Source organism: Ambystoma mexicanum, chromosome 4q (assembly GCF_040938575.1).
Source record: "Ambystoma mexicanum isolate Mex_15411 chromosome 4q, UKY_AmexF1_1, whole genome shotgun sequence".
Lineage (NCBI taxonomy): Eukaryota > Metazoa > Chordata > Amphibia > Caudata > Ambystomatidae > Ambystoma > Ambystoma mexicanum.
The window spans coordinates 46,702,492-46,722,587 of NC_090928.1; the positions used below are offsets into that span (position 1 = coordinate 46,702,492).

Consider the following 20,096-nt stretch of genomic DNA (forward strand, 5'->3'; position numbering starts at 1 on the left):
AGCCGGCGAAGTATTTATAATTGCTCTACCTTTCATTTTACATTGTCTGTGCTTCCCTGGGCTTGGGGAGCACAGAAAACGTAAAATGAAAGTGAAGGCAGCCTCCTCTACATTTTAAGCTCTGCTCTTGCTGCAGTAAGCAAAAGCTCCCAGTAGGGAGCTTTTGCTGCTTGATTAGTGCCACAGCAGAGCTTCACATGGACAGAGGAGGCTGCTTGAAATCACAAAATGGATTCCCCCATGTAAACACTTTGAGCCTCATTTGCTCAAAATGTTACATAGGAACTTTCTTTAAAAAGGTGTTTTAATATATGTTTTTGATTATTGCCCATTTTTTAAGACAATAACATTTTCGAGCGCACTATCCCTTTAAGTTCTAGCTGACATTATTTTTTGTCAATCGTTTTTTATTGGAATATTGTGATTCACACAAAACATCACCAAATACACTCCCTTAAAGCAGATGTATGCATAGACACAAAATCAGGCACTACAATCCCGTACATCCAAGTCCCCACGACCTCCATTACAAGAACATCAGGATTAGGTATAACCAGTTGGAACGATGGTCTCAGGCCGGTCCCAGACCCCTAACAACCAGAGACCTTTCGTTCCAATAACAATGGGCACGACAATACAAGAAACAAAAGGGGACAGTCCAGGAGAGAGCACATACACCAAAAACAGATTATGCAGCAACGGAAGAGCACTTATGCCAGTGGGGGCTGCAAGGGCTCTATGAATAAATGTTTAGAACAATCTTTCCATTTCTAAACTAAAAATATTTGAGTTGGAGTTAATATACGTCTGAACCCAGTCACATTCTCAATGTACTTGTTTCGGCAACACAATCCATTAATTTGATCCAAACCTCTTAGACTTAAAAACAAAATGACCAGAAGTGGCCAACATACACAAAATGTACAGTCCCAGCGCCATCTGCTGGAAATTAGACCAAAGTACAAGGAATAAAAAAAACAGCAATTTGTATATGAATATTTTGCAAGCACGCGACTGCATCTGGCCCATTCTAACTGTACTGTTTCAGGGCATTTTAATCTAGGTTTCTCGGTTTTTCTTTGGTTTATTTAGTCATTTTGTAAGGTTGTTTTTATTCAGTAGCACATGAAAAAAGGGAGTCTGGCCGTTAATGTGTATTCCCAGATTAAATTCACGCTTCATAAAATGAATTTCTCGGTGTTATTGTGGATTACTGTTCGCACTTCTATTGTAATGAATTTTATTTCTGTACTGTTTGAATAGTGCGCGGCATAACGTACTGCGGTCTAGTATCTATTTTGGGGGTTTCAATGCTAAGAAGGGTAGCGAACCTTAGTGAAACATCGTTTGACCCGCTGGAGGATGAATTGGCTGGTATTCTGCCTCCTGCTATGAAAGATACTAGAACCTGGAGGGAGGGGGTAGGCTTTGGAAACTCCTACATGGTTGGGAATTGCACTCAGTCAGTGGTCGTTTCCCTGAGGATGGCCCGGGGAATTTCACTTTTCTCTCTACTTTGGGATGTTCGACTATTGATTATTTTGGTACCTCAGTCAAGTTTTGGAATTGTGTCCACGGGTTTAGGGTACTGAATGACTCAGACAGCAAACAGTAGGTTTGACCTGTCCCCAGGCAATGCCACAATCCGCCCAGTACCGCCGGCTGAAATGGCAATCAGTGGACTGTCAATGCTTACTGAGGAGAATTGAGAGCCAATCGGCAGATTCTGGAAAGGTTCTTCTGTGGTAGTGCGCATCGGGGGGGTTATTTGGTCAGATTTCACACTTCTTCGGTCCAATCTTTCGGCCACATTTACTTTGGGGGGGACGGGCAAAAGGAAGGAAAGTGCTTATCCTAGGTGATTCAATTCAGAGTGTGAAAAACTGAAGTCTGCCCTGCTAAGAACACCGAAGAATCCTTTGTCCACAAAGCTCAATATAATTGAGGCCTGCACAGCGTATAAGAAAGCCACTGCCTGTAGAAAGCACGCAATTGAAGGGGAGACATGGAAGGAATGGATCAATTCTTCTGCTACCAACAACGCCAAACTCCTTTGGGAAATTGTCAGCAAGGGACCCTTTTATAAATGTATGTCTTGTAGGCAATCTGTGATGGTCTCGGAAACATCATGGATAGCTCACCATTCCTCCCTATTCAGTAGCAACTCTGCGAGTAGGTATAGCAATAGCCAATTTAGTTTGGGCCCTAGGGTGTCCTTTTGTCATATAGATAACATCGTATTCACAGTGGAAGAAGTTTGGCGGGCTATCAACAACCAAGGAAGGAATAGGGCCCATACCACGGATAATATCCCTGCAGACTTGTTCACGGCACAGCCACACCTGTTGGCCCCTGTTTTGACTATGGGATTTAATGCTGTTTGTGATGGAGGCCCTATTACCGCTTCTTGCTCTCGCTCGCTCGCTGACCTGTCCAATATATAAAAAAGGACCAAGGGCACAGCCGACGTCCTATAGACCAATCTCCCTCTTAGAGTCAGTATTTAAGATCTTGTGACGGGCTATCTTAGGGGAACTAGAGTCTTGGGCCCAGAGTTCGAACATCTTTTCCCCCATTCAGTTGGGCTTTAGACTAGGCCTGGGAACAGCAGAGCAGGCCCTGAATCTCTACTTGGTAATAGCACATTCGCTGTTCATCAAGGAGGAGCCTATCTTTTTGGTCTTCATGGATCTGAGTACAGAGTTTGATGAGGTCAACCGCGCCAGGTTGTGCAGTGTACTCTGGTCCATGAATTGCACTGGTGGAACTAATGGAGAGATTGCACCTCTCTACAGTGGCTCAAGTTAGGAGCAGTGGCAGGGGACAAGTCATCCCTAGTTTTCAGGTGGAATGTGGGGTGTGCTAAGGCTGCATCCTGCCCCCCCTGCTTTTCTGTCTTTATGCGAACAGCCTACATGAATATCTTTTGAAAACCTCCTCTGACTTTCCTAGGTTAGAACACAGGCGTTTGCCTTTACTTGCCTATGCTGATGACAGTTTTATTAGCCTGCACCCCAGAGCATTACAATGCTTGGTTGATGATTATTGTTGTTTTATGGACACACTCGAGCTTAAGGTAAATGTCCGGAACTTGGCCACTATGGCTTATTGCGTAAGGAAGCATTCCCCAAGGTTCTCAGCTGTTTCCTGTAAAAGGGCGGCAATCCAGAGAGTGAATCCTTTTGACTAGCTGGGGGTGAGATCTTCTGCAAATTCTGGGGCAGAGGCACATGCCGAGAAGCAGTCGCAAAGATTTAAGCAGGCAATAGGATGGTTAAACAGAGCTTTGTGTTTGTTTAAAGCAACGCCAATAGAATTTGTGCTGAAAGTGTACCATTGCAAAGCCGCTTCTATGACAAGATATGGTATGGGGCTTTTGTAAGCTGGAGACTATCCAAGTGGTGAAGAATGTTTTAGTAGTATCTTGGGGCTGCCTAGGTCTACCCCCAACTTTGCTGCCCATCAAGAGCTTGGCTGCCGGCTCCTGGGTGATCTGGCCGAATTCTCACCGGCTAGTCATGTGCTCAGGATTTGGGAGAACCTTTTTGAACCAGGAATTAATGAGCTACTTGGTGTCTAAAGACCCATATTTAAAAATCCCACGGATTAGATATGTTAAAGCGAGGCTGGCCAAAGCGAGGGTGGTTAATTGTTTCCATAGGCCAACTCTACTATCTTTAATGGATTCAAAGTTGGCGAGCACAAGAGTGCTCCAGTCTCTCTTGGCTAGAAAAGAGGCTTTGGAACTCATGAAGCCAGCCAACAGGGCACATTTGATTATTATATGTCCGGCATTCAAAAATATCACCCGTCCAAGCACTTTCTTGTCTCAAGGACCTGCTTCAACTGTAAACATTTGAGAGCCATGATGCCGATTTGGTCTAAATGGAGTGTGGATCAGTCATGTCCTTTTTGTAGGGCATCTAAAGAAGATCTGGCTAATTTATTTTTTGTTTTGTTCTATTTTTTTTAGAGATTAGGGAACAAACATTGAATATCGTTCTGCAGGCCCATGGCTTTCGTTGTTATGAGCCTGCATTGTATTATCTGTTACGGGCAGATTCGGTCCATGTGGGTTGGGGCGTCTTGATGTCATTCCTAATGCATGCCTCGTCACCAAGGGAACTTCTACTAAACTCTGATTGTTTATGAAAGCTCTTATGATGATTTTATCTGTTTAATGTTTTTATGGATATCATGATGTAATGTGTTGTGTTTTTATGGTATACTAGGTCTTACCGAAAAACTTTATTTAACAGAGGAAACCTTTTATGCTGTAGCATCGAGATAGAGGAGTCTAGCATTTAAATCAGTAGGGCAGTGAAGAAATATAGCAGCCTGGGGATCATGTTCATCTTAATCACCGTTCAATCCAGGAGGAAAGGGATGTTTTTAGGGGTATTGGCATTTTGGCATGTCATTTCATCAGTGGGTGTTTCTAAGAGTCATGTTTATTTTATAAGGGGATTGGATAACCAAAGAATTCGGATGTTTACAGGAGAGATACTCGATGCATGAACAATAAAGGTTTCATAAATTAAAATCTATAAAGTGCTTTGAAAAAGGTATTTGGGAGATTCGTGCACGGTGCCAGTTCCATTCTTTCTTCTGAAGTGTGGTCACACTTGATGCATAGCAGGTAATTATCCCCGAGTTGTGCTATGGTAGAGTTAATGGTTATCGTAAAAGATTTACTTAATATATGAACTAATTTGGCATGTCGTTGAAATGATGTTTTTAACGTTTTGTGTTGAATGATATTGGGCTTTGTGATTATTATTTATTTTTTATTGAATGTTTTATTATTCATTATATTTTGTATCTTGAATTGTGTTGTACAGCTGTGTGAAAGTTTTTGGGTTAAGCCATAATCACATTTTAATTAATAAAAAAAGAATTTCAATTTAAAAATAAAATCAAAACTAAGCATGTGTGGTCTCATTTCAAAATGCAACCCGTATGTATGTATGTATGTTTGTTTTTTGTAAATGTGTAGAAGTGGGATTGGTAATACACACTTACCGTAAGGCACAAAGATATGTTACACATTGCCCGAGCACTGCCCTTAGATTATGTCTCAATAAGTTAAGAATTAATCGGCTACCGTTATTATGGATCTATGGGGCTAGGTAAAATATCCCACGTCAAGCACACATTTGTCGTATTTGTAAAGGTAAGCTCTCATAAGAAACGGCTAAACATCAGTTTACTGAGAGCCCTTGGTTAGGATCCCTTATTAGGACAACGTTGGGTACATTTGTACATTGTCACGAAACTATTAAAACAGACTCTTTCTGGTCATATTGTCTCAATACTGAGTATGAAAGGGTGCACTTTGCCCTTTTCAGGATGTAGGGTACGATTAAAAAAACTGTTACCAAGCGATTATTGCCAGATTTCTGGAATAGATAGAATAGTAGGTTGAGAATATTTGTTAGAAACGCTGCCTTTATCAATTAAGAGTTTAGGTTTGATCTTAATATGCAGACTTTGTCCTGCAGTTTTACTATCTATAATAATAAATTTGTATTTTGTAATTTGGATAGTTGTGTATGTACTTTATTTTGGGTTTTTAAGGCTAAGGGAAGTTCATGATAAAGGCGTGTTGTGTTGAAAGTATGGTCCCCGCCCCCTCCTAATTAGGATTGGGCATAATAATAATAATAGTAATAATATATATACTATATATAATAGTAATAATATATGTGCACTGTATTTTAGAATATGAATTTTAGATTATGAATTTGAATTTCCAATTACAGTTGTGTAACTGATTGTTATATTGTTATCAATGCTCTCTATTGATTGAGCACATCATAATTGTTTTAACTGTGGTATAATGTGTTTGAGTTGTATGAAATATGAATGTATTTGTAAAAGTTTAAGTACTGTATACAAATATAAATAAATAAATTGCCCCTCTGTCAAGGGCTGTGTCACTCCCAATAAGCCGTTGGGAGTTTCAGCTGCAACCCTACATATACTGACTATGTGGGTGGTGGCAGCAGCTCGCAGAGATTTGCTGTCCTGATGCAGCAATAGTGTTAGGAAATATTTGGGCCCTGGCACTTATTGTTTGTATATAAGTGAAGCAGGTAACACATGCAGTCTTTTTAAGGTGGTTCCTAGCTTTCATAGCTAGAAGCACAGAAGAGCAGGGTGCCTGGGCACCCTGACTGTTGCCTATGCCAGGGTAGAGAGACCCCAGCACAGCCTGTCTTGCCACCTATATGGCACCTCCTTCCAAGGGAGTAAATGGGATACCTTCCCAATGTGATCGGAGTAATGGAGAAGGGAAACGGTTTAGAGTGCATGATCAACAACTAACCTCTGCCAGACTCCTCTGGGCATGCCAAGAGGAAGTCCCATGATAGACTCTGGCCATAAAGTTCACTGCTAAGTCTCTTACTGCTTTGCATCTATTTTGAATAGCTCATGGTGGCAGAAGTGTTTTATCACCCAAAGTTGTCTTCTGCCTTTGAACACAGGAAACTAACTTAAAGCTCTCACATCTGGGCAGAAAGTGGTTCCCCTTGTAAACAAATTCTCACTCGTAGCCACATTAAAGGCTCGGGCATGGGGTAGGGCCATAGGCTTACATGCACAAGTGCTACACAGCAGCACTCCCAAACATGGGACATACCATTCCGTGCACACTAGCCTCCACAGTCTTGCTGGGTGACAACCCATTTCGCTTGTCCCATAATCGCCACAAGATCAGTGGCCTATCTCTCTCCTTCCCTTGCCATACACTAAAGGGACAGTGCACAGGGTTGTCCAACTCCAAGCCTCGAAGGCCAGATCCATGCTTTGTTTTGAGGATATACCTCAATATTCATGAGATAAATGTGCATGCTATGGTTCTTAATGTATGCACATTTTGCCTCATGAATATTAATGAGGTATATACTGAAAATCTGTCCAGATTCCAGCCATTGAGGACCGAAGTTGGAAAACCCTGGCTGTAGAGGGAATACAAACACTGCCAGGCTATAGAACGTTATGGTGGTATAGAAAGAGCTTATGATCTTCAGACAGGGAGATTGCTTTGACAATGCAGTTATGTTTTTTGAAGATGTAGCACCCTAATTTCTAGAGAAGGTGTCCTAGCCTGAGCGGTTGCCTTTTTAATTTGTCATGTATGGAAGTGCTTATATGGAAGTGCCGATTTTTATTTGTACTTCATATTTCTCTATACCTCTAGGTGGGCAGAAACAAAGAATTGCTATTGCTCGCTCTCTTCTTAAGGTACGTTCTAGAATTGTCTCCTGTGTGTTTCTTCTACAGCATTCCCTAGATGTGTTGGTTAGAAGGGACTGCAAATGGTCAATTTGTCAATGAAGTATGCCTTCCTTGGTTTTAATTTTGATGGCCCTGATTGTAAACATTTCAAGGGAAAGAGATAAACTCTTCTGTTTGAAACTGCCACAATTTCAGGACTATTTGTTTTTTTATTCAAATCTGTTAATTCAAGACAAAATAGGAATAGTCAAATAAACAAAATTCTAGGCATCATTCCTCAGGCCATAAATGATATATCACCTTGCAATACATTCTGCCCTCTTTCACGAACCCAAGTGGGGAGCAATCGGATAAATAGACCAAAGTGGCAGTTTAGTGGAGTTTTGTTTGGAAAGGTAACAAAAGCAAGAAGGCTTAACTCAAACCTTAGGATGACTTTGCCTTGTATTAAAACAAGCAAGTAGACAAGTCTGTTTCGGAAATCAAGAGCCTTAAAGTCTGGGTCATACTGCCCAACAAGCCACAGGGGTTCATAGTCACTCACACTTAGTGGTGTTATGAGCTCCCTCAACATAACTTTCCCCAAGTCTGAATGGTATATTTTACTTACTGGATCTGTATGTTCTTGGTCCAGGGGTCGTGCACTGGTAGAGTCCAAAACTGGGAGACCCTTGGAAGGAGGCTGTGAGGCACAATGTTGTACCCAAGGTCTTCACCTAGTCTTTGTTGGCAAGTTATCTGGTGTCTCGGCGGGCAGGTCAGTCTTCTTGGCTTCAAGGGTTCCCTGACTAACCATCAATCCCACCCACTGGCTGCCCTCCTTGCACTACGTAATTCTCTTCCTTTCTAATGTGTTGTTCCTGCTCTCCTTATCCTCACTACTCACTCAAGGCCTCACTCTGAACACCTATCCACTACACTACTTCACCACATGCTCATAGCTCCTCCTGCCTCTGCTTGTCTGCCAAATGTCAGGCATATCTGGGCACTTTCCTCCTCTCTCTACCTTCCCACGCTTTCCTTCTTGCCTCTGCCTTTTTCTTTCTCCTCCAGTTCCTGTTTCACACTGTCTTCTTCTTTCCCCACTATCATTCTCCCGGGATGTCTGTTCTTTCACACCTCCTGCAAACTTTGCATGGCTTCTTCTTGCTTTTGTAGTTTCCAATCTTCCTTTCCCATGACTCTTTTGCCTCTGCTGCCCCTATATTTACATCTTTTCTCATCCTTTGATTCTCTGCCTTCTGCCCTCTCTACAGAACTTCCCAGGTCTCTCTCCTTTCAGACTACTTGGTCTCTGTCCTCCCATTTTCCTTCTGGTCTTCAACTCATCCATCCTTCCTTGTCCCAAAGCAACCTCTCCATTCTCCTCGAAGTCACCACCTCCTCCTCGTCCCAATCACATCACCTCATTTCCACCAGATGCTTCAATATTCATCTCCTCGTTGCCTCTCGCATGCTCCTTCTGCTCCCCACCTCTCTCTCCACAAACTCCCACAGTCCTTCCCTTTTAGAGGGCCTTGATCCCCGGCTTCCATCCTCACTCCAAGGGAACTTGTGTGCATCTTTTTATGTAAATGGTATGGAGAAAGGTTGATGACCGCCACCCCTGGTGACAGCTTTCAATTTTGATGCAGGACTTGGAGGTTGGTTAATGGGCATTCCTCTCTGCTTGTCCTACCGTCCGTTAGGACTTTCTCAGTGGGTCTGGTTATGGTTTCTGCTGCCACACATGAGGACCTTAGTGTGCATGAGTTGTTAGCTCTGCGGTACTGCTCCTTATGATCTGTTCCCTTAAAGGGACCATGCTTACACTTTGACGCTTGTGGCAAGTCCCTACCGTACTCATGCTAGTGGGTGGGGTGGTCCATGGGATTCCCCCCGCACCAATTCCAGGCCCTGTATCATGCAGCTGGTTGGTCACCCAATCCCCAAATCCTTGAGCAACGCAGGGCACTTTGTCACATCTCCCACCACGCCGTTTTTGTAATTCTCTTTTTGATCCCAGCATAATGTAAACTCCTCATGAAAGCATGAGATCACAGGGGCAGAGGGAAGGTGTGGGGGGGATTGTGATAATGAACTCCTTCACAGATCAATAGGGCATTTGGCACAATCCCCCAAAGCTGAGCGATGCAAGGCCAGTCCTCAAGTGCAGATATTTACGAGCACCCTCATTACAGTTCATCCTTCCCAGGATTCCAGATAAACAAAGAAGAGTAAGGCCTTTTCCTGTCTGTTACCTGCTCATAAACAGCCACACTGTCTGTATTAGCCACCTCATCATGCAGGCTTTTACTCGTTTGCCCATGCCAAGCACCAATATCTTTCTAGTCACTTGACGACTCATAGCAGATAGTGTGCGTTTGCTTCAAGTGACAACTCCATTTTGGATAAAAATCTCTGAATTGTGCATACCGCGCACAACCAACTGGGAATCTTGCAGCAGAGAATCCTCCAAATTTGTCAAGAGGAACCGATCATCACTATTTCTCCCAACCGGCTGCCTCCCTGCAGTTGTCCATTTTCACTGCACTTGTTAGTTTGGTCTGTGATTTTAAAATATGGCCCTCCGACCTACAGATGGCGTCTGGAGCCATGTATCGGTACCTCATTGTCACCATGCTGATCAAATCCGGTACATGGATTACTGTTCAAGGGAACACCTCCATCAACAATAGAGGTCCTCAACTCCTCCAAAGCGGTCACCCCTCTAGCAGTACACCTCATGTAAGGAAGTAATTGTGATGTGATAATTGATCAATCCTTAATTGTCTGCAAAACTGAGGACTTTTATTCACCGGGCACTCCAGTGCCCCACACACATTGAGAAATCTAATAGCAGCTAGCTTCCTAAGTGTACCATCCTGACGGCCCCCAGCATCTGCACGCTGTCACTGTACACCCTGCCTGCATATAAGCATTGTGGTAACCACTTTTAGTCTCCTAAAAATAGGAGAAATCTTGCAGCAAAAAAAGAATAGGGAATATAAACAATCCCAACAAAAAAATGGGAAACATTGGAGGACATATGGGAGCCTGCCCCTTGCTTCGTCCCATACAACCCCATGAATATGTTCAGGGTCAGAGGTACTAGCAGTGCCACAGGAAGGAGTTCTGATATTAAGAGGAACAGTAAGGTAAAAATGCTTATTTCAATATACTTTAATAACTAGTTTCAAATAAGTATGGATTACAAATAGTAGATACAATAGTTGGAATGGGAATTCGTTTTTTAACTCCAATAGAAATCATTTTACTCCCAATTTATAAGAACTAAACTTCATCGTATCTGGATCCTTGGGTACACCACTGCGTTTCCCAAATTGACTAAACCCCTCCCGCCGACTTTGTGTTGGAAGGAGACATGCTTTTCTGCCTCTCTGGTGCTCAATGCCTGCACCAGGTGCGGCCTGCAGATAGCATTGAGGTCCATCAAAAGGCATGAGGGGATTGTCAACTCTCCATTCTATTGCAGCTTTTAATTCTTTTATCCTGAGATGTATTTATTTTCCCTCATTGTACCGCTGTATCAGCAATGCGTTAATCTACTAAGCCGATGGATCAGATAGAGATGGGAAATACCGGGGGTGTTGCTAGGTCTGGAAAAGATCAGGGGCTAAGCTAATGTCAGGACTGTCGGGGACTCGGGGCTAGCTCGCCTTTTGGTTGTAGTCCCTGAGATTCTATCCAGGGTTACAACCAAAAGACCTGGGGCTATAGCCCCCTCACCCCCCACCTAGCAACGCCTCTGTGCAGACCTAGTATCTCTGTCTTCCTGTAGGCGATCTGCAATTCATAACGTATGCTTTACTGATGCGAAAAGTTCTAAAGAGCGGTGAAAGGGGGTAGAGGGATGCTTTTGTCAGACTTGACATTTTAATGAAGTCCGGTGTTGCTCAAATCCAGTCCAAGCAATAATTTTACAGATCAACTTCCCTCATGTAGTATAAATCACTTTGCTCACGACTTGCTTGGCAAAGTTAACTTTCGTTTGCAGAGGTTTTGTGTATAGATAGTTTTACATTATCATATGAGAAAATATACATTTCCACTGTCATAAAGTTGAGCAGAACTAAAAGCACTTGGATATTGCCTGCATTTATACCAATGTGTTCTGTTCTATTCTCCAGAATCCAAAGATTCTTCTGTTAGACGAGGCAACAAGGTAAGTAGATGTGAACTCTGTTTAGGCAATATTGCCCTGCTTTAAACATTAAGTGAAATGGTACATTTCTGTAACTCTCAAAAATAGCTTACCTTTGGGATATCAGTTGCACATTAATCATGTGGCGCCTATATCACTGTTGTGGCCGAAAATAAAATGTCCAAATCAGTGCCTATTATTCTGCAACTGTAGCCAGTAATGCCATGTTATTATGCAGGAAATTGCAGTCATAATGTCCTGAAGCTCTTTAAATGCTGCAAGTGGGATGACTGCGTGCATATCGGGGATCCGGTTGTAAAGCGAATGAATGGTACTGATCATAGAAAAAGACCTGTTGCCTGAACTAGAGAAACCAATTTTTAGGTTTTGGGTGATCTTATGCTAGTAGAGTGGTGAGTGGAGGAGGGTAATGGCAAATGGATACACATCTGCTCCTGCTTTAGCAATGTCCTCGCCCTCTCCACATTCATAGAGGCCAGGCATTTGTGTCCCATATCACAGTGGGACATGTGCGCATCTGCCATTGGCCCTTTGCTGCTGTCATTCAAGATCTTGCTCTTCAGATCCTAAATGAATAAACACACCCTGGATTTGGAATCTCTGAAGTTCAGATTCTGAATGACAGGAATGTGCCTATATGTCGCTAGGACCTAACCTTTTTCATTTTAAGCCCCATCTTTCCCCCACAATTTCTCCATTATGAAGCTTCTAGAATAGGGACAACTTTGAAACTTGACATTTTTCACTTGACGGTTACTCTTCCTCCTGCCTTTCTGATCAGCATGTACATATAGGGGTTTGGGTTAACAGTGCTGGAAAAGATGACTGTGCCAGGGGTACATTGTGCGCAGACCCCAAACATAAAAGAAGAAATGTAGGGTCTTTAATATATTTCGTGACATGGTCGACGCACCATCTGCCAGGTAAGTGCAGCTTTTTTGCTCCTCGCCATCCCCCCTTTTAGGATTTCTATACATATTTTCACCCCCCAGGAATGAAGGAAATATTGTGTTTGTGTCTTATACCAGGGCAATCGTTTAGGAAGGGAAAACAATGACACATGCCCCATGATGACATACATTTTGTGTTGAACATCCTACAGGAAAGGGAAGCCTGTTTTTTTTTATTTTCTTTTAAAGGCCCTCCTTGGTGCCATCACAATATTTATTTTTATGTCGAGCCGACAAGGAAGTTCCTACAGGGCTTCTCTCCCGACCAGCAAGCTTGAATTCAGTGCAAGTTAACATTTATTTAAAATGTCAGATTTTTCTCTTAATATGTGCACAACTAAAATGTAAACTAAATGTTACACGAGTTGTTGTTTAGTGGGGGAACTGATGAGGATGAACTCTGTCTTGTGGTAGAAGTTTGAGCTAGGTAGTCAACATCCAGGACGGATTATGACGAGGTAATCTCTGAGACGACTGTCCTGTGGAGTTTTTACTCTCATGTATAACGAGTGTCGTCTGCGCACTGGTGCGTGGCTACATTGGGATCTTTATACGAGGGTTCCCATTGGCTCCATATAAAGGCTAAAGAGGATCAATGAGAGGATGGAGCCTTGGAGGACACAACAGGATACTGATAGTCTTTTAAAAGTCAATGCTTTTATCTAGACGCCCTAGTGTCTGTCCAAGAGGAAGGAGGTAAATCTATTCTGGACAATGCCAGTGATTCCCATCCTGTGGGCGAAAAGGGAAGGAGGGAGAACAGGATGTGGTCGTTAACTGTGTCAAATGCCGCCAAAAAGTCAGTAGTTGTGGAGCGTTACTTTTTCCAAGATTTTGCTGATAAGCAGGAGGTTCGTAAAAGGTCAGTAGTTGACCAGGTTGCCTGGGTCTAGGGTGTTTGTTTCAGGAGGTCGTATAAGACAAGTCTTGAGGGTGTACGGGAATGATCCTTCACTGAGGGAGGTATTAATGATTCTTATGAGTGCGTTGAGCACCGGGCCCATCAATTGTTTACAGATGGAGGCTGGGGTGATATCCGAGTAGGAAGTAGGGTTGAGGGAGGGGGTGTTTTCGGAAGGTCCCTGATTGAGAGCGTATAGAATTCGGTTGAGAGGGGCAGTGTGCTTGCTGGGGTTCAGGGTTTGCTAACACAGTGAGAGGCAAATTAGAGCATCTGTCAGATTCTGTTTTTTCAATGAAAACGTTGATTCTATTGCATTTTTCCTAATTCCTAATTGATAGCACTTCTGGGTCGTGTGAGGGCTTAGTACAATGCCTTTCTACTTTGAAGAGTGAGTTGCTTCTGTTACAGTGGCAGGAGTCGTGAGCAACTTTCGCCTAGATGATCGGTATGCTACAATTTATACAGATAGACTTGAGGTTGGTGGGATCTACAAGATTCTTTTTTTTTTTTTTGCACCCCTGTTTCTCTAGAGCTCTGAATCTGTATTTTTTGGAGTCGAGATTGGGGATATACAAAGGGGCGCATAGTTTCGTCTTGGTGCAACTAGTTTTCAGGCATACGTGTCTGCCAGTTTCATAGTGGTGGTGGTGTTGAATAATTCTAGGAGGACTGAAACATTACCTATGGCATGGAAGTCTTCAAAGTTTGCTTGTAGCTCATTGACAGGTGTTTTTCAATGAGCGGTGGTCAGTGAGGGGGAGTTTAGCATGACCTTTGTGGGCCGTGTTCGAGTTGGTGATCACCAGCGGGATGGCTGTTTGGTCGATCCAGCCGATTGGCATAGGATCTGTGCAGGTGAGAAGGATCATGTAAAGACTAGGCCTCGGTGTTGCCTTTGTTGTGCTTGTGGAATACAACAACATTGCTTAAGGTCCATAGATCTGTTCAGTGCGACGAGGGGGCTTAGAGTGTGGTTGTCGGCATGTGATTCAGGGATGTTAAAATCTATGAGAAAGGCATTGTTATTGTGTGCTAATTTGGTAGAGTAAAGTAAGTTGGAGATGTCGTCAATGAGTCACTCCTGTGAGGTGGTCTGCAGATAAGGCGGAGGGTGATGAATTCCTTTTGTGATAAAGGGCCACAGAAGGATAGGTCGGGGGCAATGTGCTTGTTTGGAAGCAAGACAATGCTGATCAGCATGGATTTGATCCCCATCTCCAAGCTTAGAGGCTGAACTCATGCAGAAAGTGCGATATAAAAGCCCCATTTTTATTTTTATAACGAACTAGCAGGCGGGTGATTCGAACAAGCTTGTTCTGGATGTGGCTTAATGGAGTATGGCCAGTCGCTTCTGTGGGTGATTGCCACTCCACCTCCTGCCCTGTAGGCATGCTGGGTGCAGTAGTCAGGCGGACGGTCGGTAGAAGGACATCAAAAATATGAGGGAAGGATGGGATAAACCATGTATATATTTTTTTTTTTTTTTTTTTTTTTTTTTTGCTGAGTGCGGGGTTCAAGGTTGTTATACAAAATAAGGATGGCGATCTCTGCGGCGTGCGCGATTTCTGAGATCGGAGCTGGACATTTAGGGGTGCACTGGACATATGATGATAATCTCTGTTATTGTGACTTGTATATGGTGACTTACCCTGCATGTGATGGCATTGTTTGGCCATTTGAGACTGCATAAAATGGCAGCATCCGCAGGACTAGAATCTTCATATAGTGACTTAGAAGTCATATAATTGCATTTTAGCTACACCTTTCATATGACAGCAGGACCTGCACATTTGAGAGTACAGTTTGGAATAATGAGTGACAGCTAAAACTATATTTAACTTGTATTAAGGTGAAACTATCGCACAGCAGAGCAGTTTTTGGCCCAACTTCTAAGCATACTGGTATTTACAATGTCAATACATTTGTCTGTTGTGGATAGACTGACTTACTGGCTGAATGGGTGGATGGATGATTTAACAGATGTGGCTGGAGTTGACAATGTGGATGGATATGGGTTTGGGTGAAGCGATAGGTTGTGTAATTTGAATAATTGGTTGTCTCTTTATGCTGAGGTCGCAGCTGCATGGAGCAAAATGAGGTCTAATGTTTGTTGTGCCCAGAACAGCACTGCAAATGCCAGAGTGCTTACGGCAAGGTGCAGAGCAGAATCAGAAACGTGACACTTGAGTTTTTATAACATTAAAAAAACTGTCCTATTCCCACCGCCCATTCAAAAATCTATTTACAGCATTACATTTGAATGATTGTAAAAGACCGTTTGGAATATTCATAGTCTATCAGATCAGTCATTTTCATTTATGATGCAAAGTGTGAGTGATCTTTGAGGAGTTTCGATTTTGAAACTGAGACATGTTTTGATTAGTTCAGCTTGTTTATATATGAAGAACCCAATAACCCCGCTTTAAAAAACTAAATAAAATAACCACTGACCTCAAGAGATTTGTAAAACATGATGGGGGGAGACCACGATCCAAATGGCAATGAGCAAAATTGAAAAAAACCTCTTTGTGCCAGTGAAAAGACAGAACCTGTCTGTGCTTTTGAATGGTTCGGTGCGCATCCTCGAGGTCTAACCGCATCAACCAATCGCCTGGCCTTAACATGTCTTGTAACACAGCAATTGTCTCCATCTTGACGTGACTGTATCTCACAAACTGATTCAGAAACATCAGTTTGAAGGCTGGTCTGAAACCTTTGTCTTTTTTCCACACTAGGAACATATTTCTTTACAGATTACCCCTTCTGCCTCCATGCCCACCTGAATTGTTCTCCTTCTCTACTACCCAGGATTGCTCCACTGACCAATGGAAAGCATAGAGGGCAAAGAAGTTTGACCCAGTTGAGTGACAAAGTCTGCATGAAACCCTTGTACTGTTTCTAACACCTCAGCATCTCCTGATATGCATGCCCAATACCTCAGAAAAAACTAAATGCGACCACCCAACAGACCTATTCTGACATTGACATCCTGCATACCTACCACTAAATCTGAATTCTGGATTTCCTCTTCTGAATCCTCTAGCCCCATGCCTCTGACATTGGGGAAAAGTAAACTGGCCTAACCCTGCTGAAGTGATGTGCTTCATCTGGGCTTGCCCCGTACATGCCATATCACCCAGGTTTTCTAGGGGACTGTGCTTAGAGCGACCGGCCCTATTGGAATCCTGTGTTTTGGAACAACCTATTCAATGATATTTGGGCCTTAGCCGGAGCTCTAAATGTAGAAACAAATGTACTGCTCTGTTTCATGGCCATATCCACAATTGGCACTACTTCTTCATCAGCATCCTGTACCAAAGAGAGAAGCAGCTCAGTTGAAGCTGTGTCTTGATGCTGTCAGGGGTTGGATGGAAGCCAATTGGCTAAAATTAAACGGCAGAAAGACAGAATTCTTGATTATGGGCCCTAACAACACTTCCGCTAACTTGACCTCTGACTTTTGGCCACCTTCTTTGGGACCACTGCCACAGCGGCAGATGTGATTCGGAATCTGGGCGTTAAAATATCTTCCTCTTTAACTATGGATAGCCAGGTGGTGAATTCTGTGGCCTTGGCTTCCTTAAGTTGAAGCCGCTAAAAAAGTTCTTCCTTTCATTCCTAAGGAGCTCCATGCCCAAGTAGTTGCAGCCTGCTTTAATGGCAGTATTGACTACTGTAACGCTACCTACCTCTCCCAGCCTATATACTAATCCATCGTCTTCAGGTTTTTCAAAATGCAGCAGTTCGTTTGGTTAGATGTACCCCATTTGGGCATCATGTCACAAAGCACTGTCAATCTTTGCATTGGTGCCTGTTTCAGCACAAATTAAGTTAAAAGCTGCCTGTATCATCCATCGAACTTTGAGTGGGAAATGCTCCCTGGCCATTAAGGATAAATTGCAGCGTTACTGCCCAGGTCGTTTGCTTAGGTCCATGGAGGCGGCACTACTATGTATGCCAAGCTACCGCAAAGAGTGAGTAGGCGGTAGAGATTTTTCCAACTCAGGGCCGACACTTTGGAATACTCTGCTGTTGGCCCTGTGGTGCACAATGGATTTTGAGCTTTTAAAACGTGGATTAAAAACGCATTTATTTGTGTGATTGCTGTCTCTCTCTCTCTCTCTTTCTCTGTATCGTACTACGCCATGATGCCTTTGGTGATACCATCATCAGGATCCCCTTAACATTCTTTATGATGGATGCATTTGCATCACCCATCAACATAACGCCATATGAACCCAGACACCCACCCACACGCCCACCCGCTCACTATGTCGGGATCTAGAGTTGCAGGGGGTCCTGTGACATTTAACAGGCGGTCTTGGCAAGTGGCCCACCCCATTGGCAATATTCTTCCATTAATGCAAGAACGTTTTCGCATGCGCTAAGAATACAGTAATGGTAGTTCCATTTGGCGGTATGAACACAGGCATCACAGTCACACTTTTAATGGGCTACTTCTAATTACAAACCAAAACCTAAATAAATCACACATCACAAAACATGTCTTCCCCATTGTAATCTTATGAAAAACAAAATGTGACAATAGGGGGCGTGGCAAGCAGTGCCACCCATGTGGCTGCTCTATTGGCGGACTCGTTCGAATTGACAGCAGAATAACACTCCTCGGTTGATGCCACGGATCTTAACACCAGCAAGCAGATCCTGAAGGTGTCGGGCATGCTTTGACAGCTTCAGAGACATGAAGCGGCCTGGAGACTGAAATTAACACTGGGGTCGGCAATATCGTATTGTCTGCAACGAACTCCCAAAATGGCGCTGTGGCACTGCTAACGAAGCAAACAGACAGTGATGCAGTGATCCTGCTGGACACCAGGCATGATATAACCCACCCTCCCTCCTCACCATCGAACCACTATACGGCGAGCCGACAGCCCCGGCTGAAGAACAAACAACACCATTCCTTGGGGGGGGGACAGTCTTTTATGAAGAAGGACAGACGGTGCGGGAACTGCGGAAACGCTAGAGCACCCCGGGAGCAATGTGACAGCTGCTCCTTCTTCGCTGCTCCTCTGCCAATGGGAGGCTAGAGAACCACAGCACGGAGCCGCTCACCCCGCCGACCGGATCACCCTCGATGCGGGCCCGCGTGAGGGACACACCACACGCCAGCCCTGTGGGTACACAGCCTTCCCAAGGGAGACAGCGACATGCTTGCTGTGGGATTACCCCCGGGGAGCCCTGAGTCGCAGGTCGTCGGGGGTGGCTCCCTCCCCTGTGCCCTCGCCGGCAGGATTCTGATGGCCCACGCCTCTACTGCACCAACGCTCGCCAGACACCAGGGCGGCAAGCGGGCTTTCAGCATTTACGGCGAGCAGATCACAGCAGTCCCCCAACGCCAGGTAGGAGGCATAAACGCACTCCAGAATGGAACCTGTGCTCACTAGAAGACAGGCAGCACATAGAGGGAGAGAGAGCTCCTAAAAGCTGAAACACAAAGTTAACACTTTCAGCCTGCTACCCCCGCTCCCTTCACCAGCGGATTAACGCACAGGCCCTCCACTTACCCAGCAGATTAGTCCATTGTGCATATGCACTGCCAGTTGAGAGGCATGGACACTTCCTGAAGCGAAACACTCTTTCAGTAAACACCAAGCAAAGCACAAGGGGAAAGGGATCTCAGGAGTCCTATTTGCTTTCTTCTGATTTAAATCCTGACCTGGGCTCTGCTCGCAGTGGAAGGCCTTTATGGTGACCGGACAAGAACCTACATTGAATTTTGCGGTATCCAGCAGGGACCGCCAGGCGCAGTGTTGAAATGCCACTCGCTTAGGGGACTCTGTGCTCCGGGGTGCTCCCTATCCTCCCACACCTTCTGAGGAAGAGGCAGCAAATCGCTTGGTGAACCCCAACTTCTGGGAGAGAAGAATGTCTATAGAGAATACATATAGTAAAGTGAGATTCCACACGTCTCACTCCTAGGATCATCAACATGTCTAAGCATCCTAAGGCCCAGAAGAGTGTGGACATCACCACCATGCTTCTCCCAGCGGAGAAGGGGACAAAATTGGAAGTATCAAAGTCCCCGCCTCAAGCCCCATCTGGCCCCTCGGGGCAACTAGCTACCAAGTAGGACATTCAGGCGTTGATGCTTGACATTAAAGCAGAATTCCGCAGCTGCTTGACTGAACTAGCTACCAAATTAGAACATACGGACCAAAGAGTGATTGAACTAGAACAAAGACTGGGAGACGTTGAGGAACAAGCTTGAGATCATGCAGCCACCCTACTAGAGGTGCAACAGAAAATCTGGGCCTTGGTGGACAGGAATGAGATACTGGAATATAAACAAGAGGACATGGAGAATAGGTCCTGAAGAAATAATCTCCGTATTAGAGGGGTGCCCTCATCAGTTCAAGACCAAGATTTGTCAGAGTACATAGGGGATCTGTTTCAGTCTCTCCTGCCACACGTCGAGAAGCCTCAGCTTCTACTAGATCGCACCCATAGATTACGCACTCACAGGGGGCTAGACTCGGAATACCCACCGGATGTGATCACCCGAATCCACGACGAAGGACATTTTAGCAGTGGGTCGCACCTGAGATGAACTGACATTCCAGGGTTCTCCCTTACAGATCTTTCAGGACCTGGCGACCGCCACAATACAGAAACTAACAGCTCTCCGACCCCTAACTCTTTTCTTGCGGGATCAAAAGATCACAACGCTGGCTGTTTCCCACATACGTACAGTTCATGTTTAAGGGTGTTTCTCAGTCGATCTCATGCCTGCAAGATGCCAAGGGGATCTTGAACAATTCTTCACCAGGCAAGGGCGGTAGCTCCCCACCAGATACCCTTGTGGGAGCCAAAG

At 44.2% G+C, this 20,096-nt stretch overlaps 1 protein-coding gene across 2 annotated transcripts in view; it reads left to right on the forward strand.

Annotated features, from left to right (window-relative positions):
- Positions 1-20,096, forward strand: part of ABCB10 (ATP binding cassette subfamily B member 10) — a 550,176-nt gene that overhangs the window by 453,676 nt on the left and 76,404 nt on the right. For both annotated transcript variants that reach the window (XM_069607430.1, XM_069607431.1), the window contains exons 11-12: positions 7,205-7,248; positions 11,373-11,407. In XM_069607430.1, the coding sequence (XP_069463531.1) occupies positions 7,205-7,248; positions 11,373-11,407 (79 nt within the window). The remainder of the gene's footprint in view (positions 1-7,204; positions 7,249-11,372; positions 11,408-20,096) is intronic.